This window comes from Choristoneura fumiferana, chromosome 23 (assembly GCF_025370935.1).
Source record: "Choristoneura fumiferana chromosome 23, NRCan_CFum_1, whole genome shotgun sequence".
In the NCBI taxonomy this organism is placed as follows: Eukaryota; Metazoa; Arthropoda; class Insecta; order Lepidoptera; family Tortricidae; genus Choristoneura; species Choristoneura fumiferana.
Genome location: NC_133494.1, coordinates 1,648,905 through 1,671,962, shown reverse-complemented (window position 1 = coordinate 1,671,962; position 23,058 = coordinate 1,648,905). Strand labels below are relative to the sequence as shown.

Below are 23,058 nucleotides of genomic sequence, written 5' to 3'. Positions count from 1 at the left end.
CATTTTGTTGGCATAGTTTACTTATATATTCGTGCAAAATTACAGCTTTCTAGCATTGATAGTCCCTGAGCAAAGCCGCGGACGGACAGACAGACAGACAGACATGGCGAAACTATAAGGGTTCCGTTTTTGCCATTTTGGCTCCGGAACCCTAACAATAATATTAACTATCCCTAAATGTTGACAAATAAATAAAATATGTGATCATTTAAATAGTTATTTTTCTTAATACTACTGATAATACTGTATACTTACATGATTAAAGTGTATAATTCTTAATTATAATATTATTTAAACAAAATGAAAGCATTTACTTACTGTATAAACTATCTGACTCTTAGTACAAAATTCTAAAATTGCTGAATAATTATAGGGTAACAATTCAGTCACAATACACACAACTAATACTGGATCATCTTTTGGATCAGTTTTGCCAAAACATCTAATAGCTCGGTGGACTGTAAAGGGGGCACAGACTTAAATATTTTTTTCACACCTCTCCTTCAGAAAAGTAACTTTTCCTCCCTGGCGACAGGGAGCAAGTGCAACTTTTCTGTTTCAAGGCTTTTCTAAGTGTTTTATTGCAAACTAGCTTTTGCCGCGACTTCGTCCGCGTGGAATAGTAACTTTGGAAAGTGTTTAAGTTATTTAGGGTACCTATTCTGCCAATATAGCACATAGAAACCTCTACGGTTTACTGAAAATAAGCTATTTTAATACATGCTTTATATCTAAACTATTTTTTTTTGTTCTTCCATTCGTTCTAAAACATAAATATTTTGCGGGTAGCCATGTACATTTTAGCCATACGTGTATTCTACCGTGCCAACACAAAAGGACTCATTCTTCATAGTGAACTCTAGACATCTTACGTCCTTTATTGTAAGTTAGGAGGGTAGGATTATAATTAAGACGTCATTCTTACTAAGCATAGCTACACGTTTTTCCGATAAATATACTTATAGTAAATTTGTTTGGAATTCCTTAGAACTTTCATCCCATATTTTCAAGTATGAGAAATGTCGAAATATGAAAAGAGCCGGAACAAATGTTTTTAGGGTTCCGTACCTCAAAAGGAAAAAAATGGAACCCTTAGACCCTATATCCCGTAAACGCGCGGAGTATGTATCGAGTTGAAATTAAAACCCTATATAAACTCAGGTCAATAGTCCCGGAAGCTGTGAAAAAATCGAACTTCTAAGTTAACGCAATCAAACGCTACAGTCATTAAAAGTGTTTCCATACAAATCGCCTTAACTGAAAAAGGTTTAGGGTACTTCCGGCTGTCCTAGAAACTTGGAATTTTGTATAAAGGTAGCTCTATTAGCAATTTTTTTTTTCCTAACACTGGATATTCATTCATAAATACCTACGTACGGAACCCTTGATGCGCGAGTCTGAGTCGAATTTAACCAGTTTTTTTTGTTCTTATCGAATACCTAAACATAAAGACTCATCGATTTATCTTCGATAATGACGACATTCCATATGAACTTTCATCCCCTATTTCATCCCCCACAGGTCGAATTTTCAAAAAGCTCTTACAAATACCGACTTATTTTTTATTAAGTTCCTAAATGCTACGTTTCATGGTTTTATCTTCGACAGCGACGAACTTCACCATATAAACTTTCATCCCTATTTCAACCCCTTAAAGACTCTTTTTCGCGATAAAACATAGCCTATGTTCTTTCCATGGTCTATTCTATCTCTGTACCAAATTTCATCCAAATCGGTTCAGCGGTTTTGGCGTGAAAGCGTAACAGACAGACAGACAGACAGAGTTACTTCGCATTTTAATATTAGTATGGATAGTATGGATGTCATTTTTTGAAGTTGATAATTGTAAAACCACCATTTTATGTGCTGGTTGTTCTTTAATAATATTTAGAATTATTTTTTTTTCAAGTTTATTAATGCTCGGTGTGAAAAGTTGTATGAGCCACTCGGGAGCAAAATTATTTCATCTTGGGCGTTAACGCTTGAATCCCTCATTACGCTCAGGATTCTACTTTAGAATCCCTCGCTACGCTTAGGATTCTATTGTAGAATCCTTCGCTACATTCTGGATTCAATTTACGCCCTCGCCGTAATACACCATTTTGCTCCCTTGTGACAAAAACTATTTACCAAAATGAAGTCAATGAAATGACATATTTTAACGAATAGAATACGTTAACACTTAAACTAGCTCTGCCACGTCTATGTGACGTCAGAAATGGATAATTCTGTAATTTGTGCATTAGGCACAACCTGTTATGCACGGACGTATCGATCGATCCATGACAGTGGCGAAAGCGAGGGACAGTTAGTGTTAAAATAAGTGTATCCTGTATGTAATCAAAAATGGCCGAGATTAAACGAAAGTTTTGAATTTTATGCAACAAGCCAGGACAGTTTTTTTATCAAAATGAAGTCATGACATTTTATTTAAAAGATGTTTATTGTATAGAATGCGTTAAAATAAGCGTAGTTTGATTTTTTTTTCTCTGTAATCAAAAATGGCCGAGATATAGGGACCCAAAGTTTGAAATTTAGGTATCGTCATACGTCGAAGCGTAGTATGAATTGTGACCACAACGCACGAGCCGAGCGAGCGTGCCGCGGCAGCGGCCGGCAAAAGTGCCAGAACCGCGTTAATCTTAGCTATTGTTTGATCAAAATATGTCGAATGCTCATTTTTAACCCCCGACGCAAAAAGAGGGGTGTTATAAGTTTGACCGCTGTGTGTCTGTCTGGGGCACCATAGCTCTTACACAGGTGGACCGATTTGAATGAGGTTTTTTTTTGAAAGCAGGTTTTCTAGCGATGGTTCTTAGACATGTTTCATCAAAATCGGTTCAGCCGTTTCAAGATCATCAGCTCTTTTGTTCGCTGCGGTAGGAATCTTAGACGCATAACGGGTATTTACTTACAAACATATTTGGGACCTAAAATTTGAAACACCCATATATGCTATATAACTATGCAAGATTATGGACATCTCGGCCTGATGCTGCAGCCAGGATATCCAGAACACTAGTAGGTAAACTCTTGATAAAACCATAGCAGATATATCGTGTTTGCATTCGTTTCAATCAGTATTTGATTCTACATTCAATGCAATGGTGGCAACAGGATGAGCTGATGCTGCAGCCAGGATATCCAGCACACTAGTACACTTAAAAAAAAATATCAAAGTTTAAAAAACATGAAATAAAAAAACAAAAATTAAAAAAACGCCGGCAAAAATAAAAACGCCCGAAAAAAAAAGCCGCTTAAAAAGACAACTAAAAAGTAAAAAATAATGATGCACTACCTAGCTGTTGCCCGCGACTTCATCTGCGAAGAATTCCTTTATCCCTATCCCGCGGGGAATATGCTGATTTTTCGCAAAATTAGCCTAAGTTAATTTAGTATAAGTATCTAGTACTTAATATTTTTTTATCTAAGCATCGTCGGTGTAGGGCGACCGCTAAGGTTAATACTTTTAAAAAATACAACATATATGTTCTTTAGTTTCCTGTTAACCTTAGCGGTCCCCCGACACCGACGATGCTTAGATAAAAAAATATTACTAGATACTTATACTAAATTAACTTAGGCTAATTTTGCGAAAAATCAGCATAGTCCCCGCGGGATAAACGAATTCTTCGCAGATGAAGTCGCGGGCAACAGCTAGGTACCTAGTGCATAATTATTATTATTATTAGTTGTCTTTTTTTGCGGCGTTTTTTTTTTCGGGCGTTTTTTTTTTTTTTTTTGTCGGGGGTTTTTTAATTTTTAATTTAATCTTTCTGGTATTATTATTAGCCCGTTCTTCATTTTACGCTAAAACTTCTCGTGATGAGTGTTCGAAGCAACAGCTGCAACTTTTTCAGGACAATAGTACTTAACAAATATACAAGCATTTTTTTTAATTCTTTCAATATATCTTGATTGTTTAACAAACCCAGTTGTGCAAGAATTCGTTTTGTGGGAGTAAACTCTAAATGGCTCAAACAATTTTTCAGGATTTGGTACCTGAAGTGACAAAGGGAAACCAAGATTTACATGTCTATTTTTATTGCCTCTACAATAACAAATATTTATCTCTAGTACAACTAAAATAGGAATTAGAATTTTATGTTAGCCAATATGGACCCGCCGATGGCGTTTCGCGTCTAGGTTGTGAAATTTAAATCCACCAGTCATTATCATGGTAGGGCATGAAAATAAGATTAAACTCATTTTTTTTATATGGCTTTCACCCTTGCTGTTTTAGAAAGATGTATTTTTTGCCAATGTCGATGTAGCTACACACATGAGGAGACTGTTTGGTTTATATCATTTTGATTTTGGGGGAGAAACAGACAGGAAACCTAAAACAAACATATGGTTATGGACGGTTAGATGCTATCATGCTAACATAAAAAGATGAATAAAGTGAGTGTGGCAGTTTATTATTCGCTTTATTGAGTATGTTACACATTATTTATGTCAAAACATTACAGTTATTGTTACTGGTAACAAACTGGTATTTATCAGTAATAAAATCATACACATGCTCTTTGATTCTATGTATAAACAGAGTACATAAACTCAGTCAAATAATTTGTAATTAAGACTCTCCTTAACAATACAACTACTTATCCATCTTGAAGGACAACATCAATAGTATTGCCAAAATTGACTGCCTTATCAACCAATGGCTCTGGAGCCAACGCATTTATCTCATTGCCAAAGTTAGATGCTGAATCAACGGCTTTCAGTTTCTGCGATTGAATCCACATCTCATCAAACACATCTGACTGTGCTGGATCTTCATCTGAGTCATTATCAGAGTCACCTTTAAACGTTATTAAACTGCTAGTTTTGGAGTTCTGCCAGCAAAATTCAAATGAATAGTTATCGTTCCTGTTATCATCTGGACCTATTTCAAACCGAGAAGCGTGTGGATTGTATGTGACGTGAACACCAGGTAAGTTGACGTCCACCCCCTCGAACCCTGTGATGGACTTGAATAGCTCCTCACCTGTCTTCACATCTGGGACTCGTTTTTTCTCAAAGAACTGGAATAAGAAGAATATTTGCAAGATAAAATATTAAGTTAGAATATAAAATGTGTAACACACTAAGCAAATACAATAAGATATCTGTATCTGAACGCATATCTTTCAATATAGCTTCCTATTTAAATCAATGGACCAACACACAGTGTAGATAATTTGTATTTTATTTTTAAACAGATAATTGAATAGATTATTTTTAATTGAGTTGTTATCTATAGAAATTAAATTTACTTTTTAGTGAGAAGGTAATTTGGTATTTTTGTTTAAGCAATCTAGAATCTAAATCCTAGATTGATCTATCTTTTTTGCCAAATGCTGGAAATTTGAATTATAAAATTAATCTTATTATTGTTATAATCTTATAAGGAAACAATAATTGGATGCAAGCAGAGTAGTTGCATTTCAAAGATGGTAGAAACAGAAATAACACTTTATCTTACATTATAAATGTTGCGGCAATCCCTCAGCAGAAACTCCAGCCCTCCAGGATGGTCAGGCTGTACGGCTTGAGATACATCTATAAGCCAGCATTTGTTTTCCCACCACAGGATGTTATACTCTGATAAGTCTGCATGAATCATATGTCCTTCGTTGTACAGCTTATGTACAATATCCACTACTTCTTTGTACACACTCTTCCATTTCTCCGGGCTCAAGATAGCATCTTTTAGCTTAGATGCTGGCTTGCTGTCTTTACCGATGAACGACATAACTAGCACATGCTTCTTCAAGTAGATCAAATCGGGGCAGTTAAGCCCAATTTTTTGCATCCTCATTAAATTGTGCATCTCTTTCTCAGCCCACAAAGAAATCTGCTTACGTGGATTCTGCTTGTTATAACGGTTCTTGAAGCGGTAATCATTTTTGATATACTTTTCACGGTTCTTAAATTCATTAGAAGTGGTTTTGTACACTTTAATAGCACATTCCTTTGGTAGGATCATATCGGGGAAAGAAGGGTCACTATTGGCATGAAGAACAATAGATTCCTTTCCAGTTGAGATAATCCCATTGATTTCCTCCAGCATTCCGTTATTGATAAGTTTGTAAAGAATGAGTCTGGTCTGTTCATCAAGACCCACTTCAGCAGTGGCTTGGCTCTCTTTTCTATCCAGCATCTTAGGGCGGCGAGATTGGTGTTGCCTGGTTTGCTCTTTCAAATGGTTGAACACAGTATTTGGCAGCTTCATGTCGAAACCAGCGCCATCACCTGTACACACCTCTGGCGGGAACGTCATGACTTTACACGCGTTTCTACGGCCATTAATAATATTATCGTGCTTTGTAACCCGTTCACCGTCTTTCATAATAAACCCTCGCTTAGGCAGACTAGCATATTCCTTTTCGTTAGTTTCAAACCGATCCCAATCTTTCCTGGCAGCGACCTCAACGTCCTCATCCTCAGACTCTGTATCGTACACGAGATTCTCGGGCACGTTGCGGTAATTATCGTATGATACGGATACTTTGGAGTCCCCGTTACGCTTTTTCTCGACTCTTTTTATTTCGTCGTCATGTTCTTTGTCGAACTGGCATTGCAAAACTTTTGCAATAATAGCATCCGAGTCGCAATACTCTCCCAAGCTCGAATCCTGAATCTGTTTCAGGATTTCTGGCGAAATATCATCTGAAGATGATGAGGGTACATGCTGATCGGATATCATCTCTGCGAATTTTGTATCTTCCTGAATTTGAAGACCACTCGCATATTGTTCAGAAATTATGTCGGATAGATTTTCTGCAACGGCAGGCGTTGAAAGTTTCTTCCAAGGATTCGACATGTTTTGTAACTTATTTATTAAAAATATCACAGACGTTTCACTAAGATCCTATTTTATTATATAAAGGATAGGTAGGTATTTAATATTTCACAATAATTTCTTCGCGAGCGCGGGGTTAAATAAATAGACAACAACACACCACAGATTATGTATGAGCAAGGGGGGGTGACACTCTTTCCCGGCCCGAATAACACCGACATGGAAATACCGCGACTGTTTTTTGTGTATTCGCCCATAGAAGCTCCTGTTAGTTTCTATGGGCGAAAACACGAAAAACAGGGCCGGTATTATCCGGGCCGGAAAAGAGTGTCACCCGACGCGACGTGACGCATTGTCACTTGTCAGTGTCAACGTCAATAAATTTTGTGACACCTTGGCTTGAAATTAACAGTACAGTCACAGAGTACTTTATACATATACTGAAAGGCAGCGCTGCCAAGAGCGCAGCCTAATGCTACGTACGCACTATGCGGTTAGCCGCGCGGTTTTAGCGTGCCTTCCCTCTTCAAAATATCGCTTGTGAAAGAGACGGCGCGCTCAAGCCGCTTAGTGCTTATGTAGCCTAAGGTATCGCCAATATTTGGAACAATTGTATATTATTTCTTTTAGAAATATAAAAATTTACTCGCAAACGTGATGAAAAACATTGTATGTCGCACGGGCGGTACTAGAATTACGAACATCGACTCGTTAAAGCCCTGTCTTCGGGCTTCTAATAGACCCCTTTAAGACACAATGTACTATTTCGCAGACGCTATATTGAAATATTATATACCCTATGTCACTCGGACAGCTATGATATGAGGAATCCAATGATACCTCAAATGTTACAATCCGACCAGCCGTTTAGGATGCAGCGAGGACCAAAGAAATGGACATACATACGCTCGAAAAACATAACCAAATATAATAAAAGCCAAAAATAATGAAAAAAAATTACAAGAGGTTGTTTCATTAAAATTGACGTCATTCCAGTTCGTACTTTCGTTGCACCTCTTATTGTAATTTGCTAATAGGTGTCCAAAAAAAACCCCAACAACTTTTTTTAGCTTTTATTTATACCCTAAGGAGTTCACTTCCCGGCCTTCTTGCTGATTCTCGGGTTGGCCTGCTGCGCTTTGTACACTTTGACCAGCTTCTGTTCCTCGATGAGGAAGGCTCGCACAATGCGTTGCTTCACGCACTTGTGGCAGAGCACGCCTCCGTACGCGCGTTTGACGGTCTTCTTACGGTAGCAGAGGCGGGAGCGCTCGGCGGGCCTGGCCGGCTGGATGCCGCGAAGTTTGCTCTTGCAGTTGCCGCATCTGGGGATCTTCTTGGGCTTCTTGACATACTGGTAGACCAGGCGACCACCTGGTGTCCGGACTCTGGAATATGAGAGAAGCAGTTGGTTAAACTATTGAATATTATTATGATTATTTACTTTTATTAGAGTACTACAATATGATGATGCTTATAAAATAGTATTGAAATATAGGTCACTATTGATTATAGTTGGCCTTTTTCCGATTGAAACTATTGATTGAAACTATTGATTTTTCAGCAATACTAGTACACCATTAGGAATAAAGTGTCAAATGTCCCCATTGATCCTATATGTGCTAAAACAGTTAAATGTTGTCAAAGGTCAAAATTTCAGGTTTTGTATTTTTTTCAAAAATGGTAAGTTTTATGAATTAGGCCCAGTACTTCACAATCCTAACTTTTCACAAATCCAATTCTCCACGATCCCAGTTCTTAACAGTCCCAATTCTTCACAGTGCCAACTTTTCACAGATCCAGTTCCGTCACGATCCCAGTTCTTAACAGTCCCAACTTTTCAAAAACCCATTTATTCACAATCCTAGTTCATTACATTCCAAATTCTTAACTATCCCAATTCTTCACAGTCCCAACTTTTCACAGACCTAAAATTCAAATTCAAATCATTTATTCAGTAAATAGGCCGCAATGGGCACTTTTACACATCATTTTTTAAACTACCAGCGCTTTCGGAAAGACCATCATTGCCAAGAAGAATGTGCCGCAAGAAACTTGGCAGAAAGTCATTTTTTCAACATTAATTCTTTACATTCCCAGCTTATCACACAGGCAGGCACTTAATTTGAGCTCTTTACAAACCCAATTCCTCATAATCTCACCACTTCTTGATCATAAATGGTATTATATTTTTACCCAACAGCCCCAAAAATGGCATCATGTTTTGATTTGAAGTATATTTATAGATGTAGGTTTGTATGCACGGATGTATGTAAGTCTATCTCTATGTATTATATATAGATAAAAGTTATTTAGTAGTTATTAGTCTTCATTAACAGTTCTTAGATGTTTACATTCTCAAGTATTTGAATTCTAGATAGGTAATTAAAGAGATTAAGATGAAACAGGTACTTTACAATAAAACCTACTTAAATAATTCAAGTGCCAAACCGCCAATAAATCTTGAATTGAATAAGTAGGTAGGTATGAAGAATAGGTACTTCTAAAAACATTAATTGTGATGTAAATACCTGAAAATATTATAATTTAGGAATGGTATCTAGGAATGTGATAATTTAAAGAATGTGAATCCTAGGAATGTGAAAACCAGGGAGTGTGATAATTTAGGAATGTGAATGTTGGGACTAATCCGTTTTATCAGGTAAGCCATACCCAAGTCTAATAAATTAAAAAATGTTTTTTCATTTCATTCATTACTCTTTTTTTCCAATAGGGTCTTACAATCCTGTGTGCTCTTTGGTCCCAGACAATATGAAGTCGCTCTGAAAACCACAAATGTTTTTTTTTCTTGTTTTTGTTGAGGTTTTGAACACTCCAGGTGATCATGACAGCCTCATAGGTGCTTGCTCACTGCCCTACACAAGAGACAGATCAAAGAAGTGGAATAAGCAAAAGGCTTTGTCAGATACAATTGACCTGGCCCTTGTGTATGGAACCCGAACCCTCAAGACCTCTCTTCTCAAGTCTAGAGATCCAAACCAGACATGATAATGGCAATTGTGGGCTGTTCTTTGCAAATTAATGACTTATTCCGCCTTGTTAGTTTTTGGCATTAAGTAATACTGATTGAAAAACTTAACTCTTTTCTAAAGATAGTCAGGTCAATTAGCCTAACAAATTATCCCTTTCTGCTGGCTGCGGCTGGCTCTTGTTTCACTAAGTTTAGGTAGGTTAAATATTAATGTTATAAATGAATGAAATACTTTTGACTTGAATGCTAAAACAAGAAACCACTACACTAAAATTAAACAAGGGGCCCACTGAGCCCTAAATGGATCTATCTCAATCATGATTTTATGAACTAGCTGATAATATATCATGTACAAACAATAAACAAGTGTGAAATAAGTATAGGACTTTTTATAGATTTTCAGTACAAAATACTTATTACTTGTGAAGTTTTTGATAAAATAATGCAATGATTGCTTTAGTCAAGAATAACCACGATACACATGTTTAATAAGGTGCCTGGAGGGAGGGGGACTTAATGCAAAATGATAAAATCAAGACATTGAATTTTGAGGTTAAGTTTGATGTAAACTATATAAGTTTTACATTAGGATGTCTACATAAACCTAATAAAAAGGTTTCCTTAGTAAATTATGAGGACTATTTTGTTACAAAACCAGTAGAAACACTTACATTCTCCTCTGATTTGACTTGGTATTGTACGACAGCCGTCGTCTGAACGTAAGCCGCTGTACCATTTTGAAGCTGAAATACGAAAGAAATTATAAATTACACATTCACAGCACTTCAATGCACCGTTTACTGCATAATTATACAGTAATTGTAGCTGGATTAACAAAGATTTTTCTAAATCTTTTAAAAACACACAAATGTCCAACCTTTTTGACAGCTCTTGACAAGAAAAGAAAAATGGCTTTTAGGTTGGCAATACCAACAGTTCGCTAGTTTTCTTTGCTCTTAAAATTCCAATCCAAAGCTGAAATATAAATAAAATAACTTGGACCAATAATTCTCTTCTGTTGCGCAAAAAGTAAAAAAGCATTAAATGAAATGAAAGTAATCAAAAAATTAAAGAATTAACTGGAAAGTTACGGAAGAAACTTTGTAAGTCTTTAATTATTCATACTCATATTCTTCATTGGTAATATCATTTTTACATATCATTTTGTTAGATTATGCTTGATAAATTCTAAAGCTAATTAATTTAATAATTCATAGAATAGTTACATTTATTTAGTAATTGATTGATTGATTTGTTTTTACAGTTTTTTTTTTCAGGACAACGAGAACTGCTTTAAAAATTCAAGAAGAATGTAATTTTTGAACTTGCAACCCTAAACTTGTAAAATGGCCGCTTTGTGATGTTTGTGGTGATGTTATTTGTGTTTTGTATTTCTGAATAGTGTTTTTAAAGTGAATATTGGCTGAAAATGGGTAAGTTTCTTCCTTTTGTTACAATGAAATTATAGTTAACAAGTTTACTTGATGTGTATGAATCTGTCAAGACTAAAAAAAGGCAATCTCGCGAACCTGAATCTGGCTCGTTTGTTTAAGTTTTGAGTATTTGCGAGCTTTTTGGCCTTTGGAACACTCTTATCTGGCATTTCTAAGCCAGTATACTTTGTTTTTACATTATTCATTGCTTAGAATTCGATTCAGATCAGATTCTGTGCAATAATCACTGTTGGAAAGGCCCATAACCAACGTTTCTAAAAGGAACTCCTTTAGGTGAACCTTCTGAAGTTGAAGTTTCATTCCTAGTACAGTAATGTTATAATAAAACATACATTAGACATGCAATTAATAATTTTTAGAAAAAGATGAAACAAGTGTTTTGCAAATAGTAAAACAACACTGGCTTGTTTACATTGAAGAAAATAATATGTATCTTATTGCTTTTAATATTCATATTTTAATACTTTTATTTCAAAGAAGGTACTTATAGTTTTTTTTCTATCAGTCAATGCTGAAAATCCTCAATTTCACTGGTATGTTTAGGTACATATTGTAGATGAGATTTTAGTAGATGTCACTAATTTGTTATCTGGAAATTTTTAAAATGAGTTATTAGTTGAAGAATCCTTCTGTTAACTAAATGTTTACCTCGGACAAAAAATGATAGAAAAATGAAAACTTCAATGAGCCAGGAAAATAAGGGCTACGTCAAGATTCAGAAACACAATGTTTTATTATTTGTGGATTGCATTTGATAAAGAACATAATAACAGGAGAGGTGAAGATCCAATTTTAGGCTATTATTGCATGTGTAAAAGTGGAGTAAGAATCCTTGGTACAGTTGGTGCCGTAACATAAGTATCCACTTTTCTATGCAACTAGTATGAAAAAGTGTGGATACATAAGTTAGGGAACCAACCATACATGGGGTCACATTACAGAAATCTTATGGTTTTTAGGTTTCACCTAATACAAAGAAATGAGTATCTATCACTTTAAGGTAGCCTTGTATAACCAATCAGATATCAATTATTAATAACTAATACAGCTTAGCATTGTAATGTTTACATACCTATGAGTTTTTTAGTTCTCCATGCTCACCCTCGGACAGAACTGGACGAAATTCAGCGTGAAGATAGTTTGAACCTTGGAATGATGTTTTTAACCCTGTTATTACCATGAAATTAAGCTAATAAGAATTATCTGTACCAGGGCTTCAAATACCGTTAAAACGTTGGTAACATTATCGCTGTCAAACATATTTAACGTCAAATCGTAATTAACGTTAAACAATTTACCATTACTTATCCAACTTTTTACCAATATAAAAATGGTAACATTATCAGGCTATTCATAAAATTAACGTTAATTCAAAAGTATTGTTAAATCATAATGTAAAGTAAATTAAATTTACCCTTAGATATATTACATAGATACACAATCAGATGGAAAAATGGGTACTACAAAACTCGGAAGTTTTCAACTGTGTTCTGATTTTTAAGATGAGTCTTGTTGTGACCATAGATCATGTCATTTTTCAACAATGGCTAAATGCTGCGTACAAAAATGTGTGAATACCGGCTCAAAAATGAGAAAAAAGGATGGGATATTGTTAGAGAGTTTTCTTCAGGACAATTTATGTTTTCATTTAGTTTACTTCTCAATTAATGTCTCATTTATGTACAACTGGCTTTTGCCCGCAACTTCGTACGCGACATAGTATTATTCTTCGGGACTGTATCTAAGTTAATATATACCTAATCTAAGAAATTACCGGTAAAAGTAATGTTAATTGGGTAACGATACTGTAATGTTCAGTTATCAATTAACATTATATTTTAATACCGGTACTGGGTATTTTTATGATTTTACCGTTACGTAACGTTACTTATAGTGTGAATTTGGTAACGTTAACAAGCCCTGATCTGTACGAAAAAATATTCATATTTTAAAAACTAGTCATTAATTAAAGTTGCAACTTCACACAGTTGATCACAGTATTAGAGGCTATATTTTCACAAAATTTCAGCCAAATCGACCGGAGAGCTTTTACTGATCATTTTGCGTGGGGTTCTTTCAGCTATCTATCGCAATTTAAAATAAAGATGGCATTCATCGGTTTTCGAAATCAACCCCTTAAGCTTTGGCCTGCCGTGTGACGGATCCGTTTCGGATCTTTTTTGCACAGGCGAAGTCGCGTTCAAAAGTTAGTCATAGCCATAATACTGATAGGTAACAATGAGATGTAAAAGTTAGCCAAGAGAATTCTCCAAATGTTTTATATTTAGGTTATACCAGCGGACACGGCAGTCGTTGTCCTACCCGAAGAAACACTAGGTACATTCAAATTATGATAATGATAACATATTATAAACAGCAGCGCAATTAATATAGCAGGTCCAATTGCGTTTTCAAACCATCAACCAATGTTCTTTTGCCATATCAAGTATTTTAAGTGAATATTTTTCTAGGCAAATGTAAAACTTTATTGCGAGTGTGTGGGAATGTGGTCTATAATTGATAGTTACGAAACCCATGAAAATTTTGTATGGGAAAATGTTTTTTCTTTTATTTTATTTTTTTGTCAATTTTCCAATGTTTTTAATAGTTATTCTGCTATTCGGAATGGAGACAAATACAACAAATCAAAAATCATGAAAATCGGTCCAACAGCCGTTCACGAGTTGTTAGTGTTCGAATAAACCCGACTTTGTTTTATATAATTACTAGAGTTTACCCGCGGCTTCGCACGCCTAAACTATTCGATCTAGTTGTTACAATTGAAATTTCGGGATTTTACAAAATTCCTCTGGGAATTCCCAAAATTTCATTGACGTTGTGTCAAGAACAACTATCCAAAATTTCAATACTCTAAGCCCAGCGGTTGACGTTTCAAGATTTTATCCCTATCCCGTGGGAATATCGGGATAAAAAGTAGCTTATGTGGTACTCCAGACGTCCAGCTACCTACATCCCAAATTTTATGACTCAAAGCCCAGCGGTTGTTATTTCGAGATTTTATCCCTATTCCGTGGGAATATCGGGATAAAAAGTAGCCTATATGTTATTTCAGATGTCCAGCTACCTACATACCAAAGTTCATGATTCTAAACCCAGCGGTTATTATTTCGAGATTTTATCCCTATGCCGTGGGAATATCGGGATAAAAACTAGCCTATATGTTAATCCAGGGTATATATTACCTGTGTGCCAAATGTCATTCAAATCCGTTATAGTAAGAAGATTCTTCGATTAAATCAACTCTTCCAACTTAAAATGAACTCAGAGGCGTTTTTTAAATCATGAAAATTATACCACATTTCCTGCCGCAACATTCTTGTACGTAATATTACCACTTAACAAAAAAGGAGTAACAAATTTAACTCTCCCATGTAAATCGGGCCCGTGTCGAATTCAATTTCGTGGTTACCCATTTGGGGTAATAACGACGCGAATGCCTTTGCCTTGTGGCCAGGGCTGTCCGAAAGGGATAGACATAACTTTAGGTATACGAGTGAAAATATCCCATAATTCTTCAGCCTATTACCGCCCAGCAGATCGTGAACCTGGTTTAAGGTTTTCATTTTAACCAGGTTTTAATTATAGCTTGTCCTGAATATTCACGCAATATCCAATAGACAATACGATCCGGATGATATCTAAATTAAACTATGTAACTTCATCTTAACTGACGAAGAGCGCCTTTACTACTGGCATAGCTTTTGTAGTTTGTTTCCGAGGTGTCAGAGTAACCTATGTTCAAAGACGCTTCCACGAACCGTTCGACATTGAGATGGGTCGTTTTTTAAATTGTAATATAATAACAGTAACTTTTTTAGGGTTGCCAGCTCGATTTAGAATATTAAATACCTTATTGTAATTAAATTTCAAATAGTGACGTCTCTTAATTATTTATTAAATTTAATTACGATAAGTAAACACCACCTACAATTCTCTCCCCAGTAGTTGCTTATTTTCTCTCAATGAACTCACTGTGGTTTTCCCTATGACTTCAATGGCAATAAATAACTTGTAGCTCACTCCACGTTATAGCCTCTTTTTTTATTTTTTATTTGACTGGATGGCAAAGCGTCTCCTGATGGTAAGAGATCACCACCGCCCATAAACATCTGCAACACCAGGGGTATTGCAGATGCGTTGCCAACCTAGAGGCCTAAGATGGGATACCTCAAGCATTTAAGTAGATGGATTGATGTGACTGATGAAATTTGCTGTTCTATTAATAAAAGAAAACAGTATTATTACTCATGTAATCGGTGTTTTTCATCTTGTTTCACATCTTTCTAAGAGCATGTATACGATTTTAAATTAGTCAATTACTTTGGCGACCATTACAGACGAAATCTAATGATATTTACAGATTACAGTTATCCAAAAATATTATTTTTTTATTCTTTCTCATAATTTATTTGTATTCTAATCCCAGCCCTGTCCCGAACCGAGAATGCTTTATTTTGCTTTTCAGCCGATCACGTCGGCGCAGACACCTCAAGCGCGTCGCGACTAACCTTCACGTCCTTGTGGTGTAAATAACTTGATTATATTTGTATCAGGAGATCGAATATTGTACGATAAATCTCCATTAGACAAAGCCGCCTGTTTGAAATTATATGCTATTTATATTTATGCTGTTTGAAATATGATGAAATTCAGTGATGAGAATGAGGTTAGTTTCTCTTAGAAAGTAGACCACTGACCAGGTTGTTTAATTTTATAGAAGATCGTTCCTTAAAGAATAGAGATTATACATCTCACTGCGAATTGCAAAATTAGACTGCAGGACCCTTTCTCGCCAAGGGTATGTGATTGAATAACCTAAATCCAGAATAAACAATTATTACAGAATTCAAAGCCCGATACTTCGAAATGTACCATTCACTGTTTAATTATTCCCAATCAATACGTATTTCCCTTTATTTCGCAGTACTCGCACAACGTCAGATCAAAGCCCATGTTCTGGGAAAGCTTACATTCTTGTACTCGTAGCCTCAGAGATCGCTTGCGTCTACGCCGGTTTCTAACGATAATTACCCGAGTGGCAATTCATTGCGGAGTTTAAATGATCCATCGCATTAATTTACTTCAATAGCCCCGCTATCTATAGCTACTCGGATCATTATAATCTTACTTTGAAAACTTTTTTTAGGCTTTACTTTTTTCCTCGTGAGTCCAGAACCTGCTCAAATGCCACCTCACCCACTCGATGCTTATGCCATTGTTATACGCATGCGCTGTAGTGTATGTATGGGAGGCGTAAACTATTGTGTCAAAGAAATCTCGGACTGATTTGACAATGTGTTCACGTCACAACCCAAGCCTTTGGAAAGGTTGCATATGTTAACTTATTGAATTTGTTGTTTTGGGTTGCGTGTTTTTTCGACTAGCATGTTTTTATTAGAACTTTTCTAGTGCGTCTCTTTTGGAACGCATATAGCAAGTAATTACATTAGTTTATTAAAATAGTCTACACCAGTTTTCTATCTTACTTACATGTCGTTATTGACTTTGATCTTATAGCATTTTAATCTAAGATAGTTAAAAACTGCTAGCTATTTATATGGATGACTCTATCTATCTCTAATGCATGGAACGTTATGTCCGTTTGTAATATACTTCATCCAACCCCCACAAAGAATTGACGTTCGATGTCCGATCGATTCTCCGATAATTCCTCAATACATGAGTATTGTTGTCGCTAAGAGTTATAAAACTCCAAAAAACTTAGATGATTACCAATCTATATCCAAAGCCAGATTGAGAGATACATAAATTGAATTGTGCTTGCCACTGAGATCGTTTATTCGGATAAACGCGTCATTGGATTAATGAAATTGATAAGCCTGTGGCAGCTGATTTTAAAAGTGAGGAATAAGATGATGTTTTAGATTCTTGTCGAATTATTGGAGTGTAGGAGTACTGACGGACACATAATCTATTGATGAATGATGACAAAATTGTAATACTTGATTAACATGGTAGTAAATTTAACACATTTTTTAAGAGATAATGCAAACATTTATCACATGTTTTCCATAATAAAGTCGCCAGTACTTTTACAAATTAATAACAGATTTGGTGAGAGACGGGGGCATCGTATGGGGACTTCGAAATGGACTACTTTTTAGTATATGGTTTGTGCCATGCCACACAAGATGCTATAGCTGTGTTATGTGAGCCAGGGGATTGTTATGAAGCTACACAACTTTTGCTAATCTTGGCAACTATTAATCGGCAGAATTCCTTTCTCATCGTTCGTCACGGCATGGTCACGTCCAAATGTGCTCGCATATTTGCTGTTGACGTCACAATTCTTTGCGTTACGACAGTGCTGGAGTAGAAATTCACGCACTCGTTTGTTTACAAGCCGTCGACCCGATGGAAATACGAACGTTTGTTGTAAAGTTTATACAGTTTACACGCCGGGGCGTTTACCTCTCTAAAATGAGGTATTTGTTGTAGAACAAGCCTTTGTTTAGGTTTCAAACAATGTATGGATAGCCTTACAAAATTGTGCGTTCAGACGGTACCTATGACCTGATTTAGAATTGTGCGTGACTCAACTGAAATTCTATTATTCTAAGTAAGTGGGGCTGTTTTATTAAATAATTGTGTATATAGCTGACGTTCTACAAGGTCTACACTGGTCTATAGTGCCCGGCCGCTAAGAAGTCAATCCTGACACATTGCTCAACTATGAAGTTCCTGATTATTGTTAATGTCAACCATAGAAAAAAATGCTATACTTAGTACTCTGTCGCACGCAACTAGTAAGCATTGCATTTTTGTCTATGATTCATATTGTTTATATTGAGAAACTTCATAGTTTTGCAATGTGTTAGGATTTACCTCATAACGGCCGTTGACTATAGTGCCTGATGATAATGCATCGCGATAAAATTTTAATTTGTTTGTTCTTAAGATGTTGTTTATTAATAATGATCTTAAAATAACTCCCTGGTGTCGAAGGCACAGAGTGGTAAATTCCAATCATCTTCGAATAAAAAAAATATTGATTAATTTCCGAAGCACTCAAGACTTGCTGGCCTTAATCTAAGGTGATCTTTGTTAATAGAAAATTTATTCGCAGCTACATCCACGTAATTTATTCAACATTTTTATGTATCTTTAAAGACCATATGAATAGCTGAGTAGGGTCGAGGGGCAGATAACTACCCACTAACGTCCGAAGTCGTACGGAGATCTTGAGATTAGTTGACTCCGGTGTGGGTGAGCGTGTAAGCTTGGTATTACTCGGTATAATATTAATCGTATTAACAAGGTAGCTTTGCCATACAAATTTTCAAAACCTTCTACAGAAGAATTGTATTTTCTCTTTGATGACCGGGGAGATTATTGTTGACGATTTCACATGGAAATGTTACGCAGCGTAGTTGTCATTTACTTAGATACCTACAGGCGAAAACAAGTAAAAAAATTGCTTTCCAATTTCTGCAAACATGATTGTGAAACGTTTTCAATAAGAGTTTTCACTCAGTTAAGTGAATTAGGAATATTTCCTGCAAGGATGATTTGTATGGGTGAGCGGACTGATCTTACAGTAATTTTACATTATATGGACTCTACATTAAGTTTTTAACGTGGGCTTGTGTGTAATGTTTAAGCAATGCGATTTGAACAGCCGATACGCCCGTAACCAATTGCTATGGAGACGGTCAGACGCGTGTTTTTACACGTTTTTTGTATGTAGCGTCGCTTTACCGAAACAAGTTTTATCTTATTTACTCGATAATTCTACCAAAAACAAATGAAATTTTCCTTGTTACATGTTTAGTTAGTTCATCATCATATTGTTTTCGTTGGTTTATTTTCAGTAATCTAATCAGGGAACATTAGGCTAATAATATTTTGCTACATCCACGAAATAAGTTTAAGAAAAACAATGTCGCTGTCTCTGAGCGTCTAAGCATTGGTTTGGTCCTTCCATAATCCGGTAATTTATTCGTTTAAACCTTCACAAACTAACTGGGACGCCTAATACTCTCATATTCGTTAGTTATTTAGGATCGCCGGTGCTGAGACGTTAAGCCTCACTTAATAGCCCCTTTCCGTCTTTACGATGTATTTAAAGGATTCACACGTTTAATTTGAAAAACATGTCCGTTGGATTTTCGGCTTTGAATTTTTATAGCGCTGACGTGAAGGAAATGTTTTCATATGTTATTTTATTTTAGATCAAATTAGGTATGTAAATTTTACTCATATTTAGGAAGTTCAATGTGTTAGAATTGAAAATAGAGTCGAAAGTAGTTGCGTCAAAATTAAACCGAAAGTCCCATAGTTTTCCTAAGAAAGTCGTCATGACTGTTCAGTACTGATCCAGTGATCTTCAATGACCTCAACCGACGGCCACGACCACTCAAGAACTGAGAAAAATATTGTAAATGTGAAAGTAACTCGGTCTGTCTATCTGTCTGTTGGCTCTTCGTACTTAAACCGCTGAAGCAATTTAGATGTATTTTGGTATAGAGATAGTTTTATTTTAGCCCGCGGGAGGGACGTAGGATCATTTTTATTCCAGATTTTTTTACAGTTTTCGCGGAATAGGTAAAAATGAATTATTCGCAGTTGGAGTCGCGTGCAACAGCTAGTAGTTTATACTTTTAGTTGTTTGACGCACAACGCGTTTTAAGTTGAATCCACAATATATCTTCCTATAGGTTACTAAAATTGATCGAATTTGGTGCGACATAATATGGATGGCCATTTTATTACTGATATATTCCGGAATCATTTTGTAATGCCTCGTATATTTGTGGTCTGTACTGTACTTTTCCGAACGCAAGTTTTGTACCTAGTGGCAGTAATCCTAGGTCATACCATCATTACCGCAAGAAGCGATGCATCGCGCACGCGCAGTAAACTATCACGTCTGTGTCATTACTGACTAAATTACAACTTCGAAGAACCTAATACAACTGCCATTTTTCCGTTACACTGGTAAGCACGAACTTGTGTGCTTGTATTGTTGAGAACTATTCTTCAAACACAAGCAATTAGATGACCTCGCTTCTGAACTTGTGAGGGGAGAAAAGGTAAATGGACATTCGCATTTCAGACGCGATAGTTCGTTTTTCTTCGATTTTTTTTGATGTTCTTGGATGATACCTATGTAAACAACATCCAGGCTAAATTAGACGAAATTATTCTTTATTTTTACATCTAATTTGTATTTTTAGTTGCGAAAAATCTATTAAGATTACTTAGCTCAGTGCGAGTCAACTAGCGGAGTGAGGGTTTCGTACAAATTTAAAAGAAAAAAAATGTAGTCCTTTATATTCTTACATGAAAACATTTTTTTTTGCGAATCAATGTTTATCGGACTTTGCACTGCTGTTATAGTCCCTTATTTCTTGCCATTTATATCAACATGAGGTAGATACCCTATAGGTTTTTGATTAATTGTATGAAAGTATACCTTCAATATACTGACTGATCCTATAAGGCTTCCTTTTTCGCTTTTAGGTACGGAAATTTAAAAAGTAATATTTTTGCTAAAATGCCACCAAAGCAAAGAAGTTGCCCGAGTTGCTGTGGTCCGAGGTATCATTACTGATGCTCACGATTGATAGTGGGTGGAGAAGGTCCTATAGCTGTGTCCGCAGTTGACTGCACCGCAATCAGCAATTTGTCCGTACGTGCAAGCATATTTTGACGTCTCCGACATTTACAAAACGACTTTAATGCAAAGAAATAAGATGGTAGTTACCTCATTTTGACACTTGGGCGTTATTATCACTTGTGGAACGATCCTTCCCTAATTGTGGCTTGTACTCGAATTTGCGCGTCGGAAATACGCAATTATTTGACAGACTGAGTAAAGCTAATGCTACGCTATTAGAACTCGTTTTCTTAGCGAACGTGAGAGCTGTCGAGTAATTATGCATTTTTGCTACTGTCGGGTCATGAAAGTTGCTTACTAGGTACCTACTGTGTGTTTCTGATACGAAACACGATTGTAGAGTTATGGTTGTCATCACATCCATCAACTAAGATGAATTTTAAATCTTCCTAATTACATTTTACAATTTTACTTGTAGAGATAATGTAAAAATGCTATTTATTGAACACGATGGATGCGGTAGCGTAGAACATATCGAATCAAATAAATACAATTTATTCTTGAGTCGAATCAAATCGAATGCTGCGAATGAATTTCAAATGTAATTCTATCTTGCTCTTCCTACAAACACAAAACCACTTAAATGCACCTTGAACACGTACATGCGGCTCCACGTATTTCATTGAACGCTTGCAATCTGTGTTCCTATTAGGGCGCAATGGTCGCTCATGGGATTGCGCATGCGCGTATAAGGGCATTAAGTCGACGCCGCGAACGCAGCTCCGCGGTTAACACGCTACAAGTCGTTTTTTGTCAGACGTTCCTTGCAAACGAAATTACGCCCGATTCGGCGCCAAGCGGCCGCCTCCGCTCGTCTTTTTTCCTCGTCCTCGGACTTTATTATTTTTATTTAACACCTGCGCCCGGTAATCTGTGTTCGACGATCTCCCGAACGCTTAACTCTTTTTCTTCTTGTCGGCCTCGTCCGATTTATGGAGTTGGAGTTTTGTCGGGCGTTAGGTGTCGTTTAATACCCGCCCGACACGGTGACAATCGATTATGCTCGCCCTTGATTAAAAATTCTTTTGTGAGTCGACCTCATGCAAGAATCACCAGATTAAATAAATCAATTGTCAGCTTAGCTTAAGCTACGAAAATCAATTTTAATGTGTTTGCTCCTCCAATCTATTACAAACATATTTAAAGATTTCTAGTTTCATCAGGCTTGACTTCCAGCGAGTCGCAAGTTTAACTGACCTTTGTCGCTTTTGCAGCAGCGGATGGTCCCTTTTGTTATACATAGTACCGTTATATGTATCCGAAGCACGTTTAATTACCGCTACCGCGAGGCTGGAGGCTGCGCCGGCGCCGACTCCCGACCCTATTATTATGTTATCTCTAATGCGTTGCGTTACGAGCATTCATACTTTCGCTGACTCACAGGGAACTGTAACACACACCGCCTTTAACGTACCCGGTATTAACAAATTGTTTCCACGTGATATTAATAGCTCTGTGGAGATTGAATTGAATTTATGAACAAAGTACCAACGGACTATCGAAGAGTGATTGGAAATATTTGGTCAGTCGGTCATTATCTAAGAAGTAAGAGCACAGGCTTTGGGTAGTTTAGTCTTTATAAATCGAGAATGGGAACGTTATTTTGGAAGCTTTGGCTGAGCTGTACCAAAGAAGCATTGTTGATAACCGGATAGCCTAGCTAGAGGATGGAGTCCCTGATTATGAAGCTAGAGGTCCCGGACTTACTTGTATTCGGAAGTCCACTTTTTGAAATAGCTTTTTGCTAGTTTCGAGAAAGTTGTTCTTCCAAGGAAAGGCTGCTTTTAAGTGTACAATCGATCAATTTTAGTATGATTTCCTTGACAAAAGTATGAGATGTCGACATGCCATTAGTAGCAGTAACACAAAGGTTCCACCCTGGGTCTTGATTCAATTTGTTCGACTGTACATTTATGTAAGTTCGTTTGACGATCCTTAAGTCTCCCTTCCTATTAATCTGTTTTAATTTGAAATATCTATGTTCGTGACTCCAAAATTTAAATCTCTTTGCGCAGGTTTAATTTGGAATAGCTCGCTTTGTTGCACCTTTGTTGCAGTTGCACCAAATAATGTTACTTTAAAAATCAGGACAGCTGTCAAATCTCCGGTTTAGTAAATTTCGGCTTAGAAATTGTTGATCGTAAAAGTAAGTTGTTGCAAC

At 36.3% G+C, this 23,058-nt stretch overlaps 3 protein-coding genes across 4 annotated transcripts in view; 1 reads left to right on the top strand and 2 right to left on the bottom strand.

The window, feature by feature from the left end:
- Positions 1–4,400: 4,400 nt before the first annotated feature.
- Positions 4,401–6,966, bottom strand: LOC141440684 (serine/threonine-protein kinase RIO3-like). Its single transcript, XM_074105213.1, has 2 exons — positions 5,471–6,966; positions 4,401–5,030 (listed from the first exon to the last, which is right to left on the bottom strand). Exons 1-2 carry the CDS (start codon positions 6,809–6,811, stop codon positions 4,608–4,610), a joined length of 1,764 nt encoding a protein of 587 aa, XP_073961314.1. The 5' UTR covers positions 6,812–6,966; the 3' UTR covers positions 4,401–4,607.
- Positions 6,967–7,848: 882 nt separating this feature from the next.
- On the bottom strand, positions 7,849–10,733 carry LOC141441284 (large ribosomal subunit protein eL34-like). Of its 2 annotated transcripts, XM_074105961.1 has the most exons (3): positions 10,660–10,733; positions 10,454–10,525; positions 7,849–8,178 (listed from the first exon to the last, which is right to left on the bottom strand). In XM_074105961.1, exons 2-3 carry the CDS (start codon positions 10,516–10,518, stop codon positions 7,884–7,886), a joined length of 360 nt encoding a protein of 119 aa, XP_073962062.1. In that variant the 5' UTR covers positions 10,519–10,525; positions 10,660–10,733; the 3' UTR covers positions 7,849–7,883. The 2 variants fall into 2 exon arrangements, with proteins under 2 accessions (XP_073962062.1, XP_073962061.1); XM_074105960.1 differs by lacking the exon at positions 10,660–10,733 and having other exon boundaries at positions 10,454–10,653.
- A 381-nt stretch (positions 10,734–11,114) lies between these two features.
- The window catches only part of tkv (serine/threonine receptor kinase thickveins), a 273,659-nt gene continuing 261,715 nt past the window's right edge, over positions 11,115–23,058 (top strand). Inside the window, exon 1 of the mRNA XM_074105942.1 lies at positions 11,115–11,215. Within this exon, the coding sequence (XP_073962043.1) occupies positions 11,212–11,215 (4 nt within the window). The 5' untranslated portion in view covers positions 11,115–11,211. The remainder of the gene's footprint in view (positions 11,216–23,058) is intronic.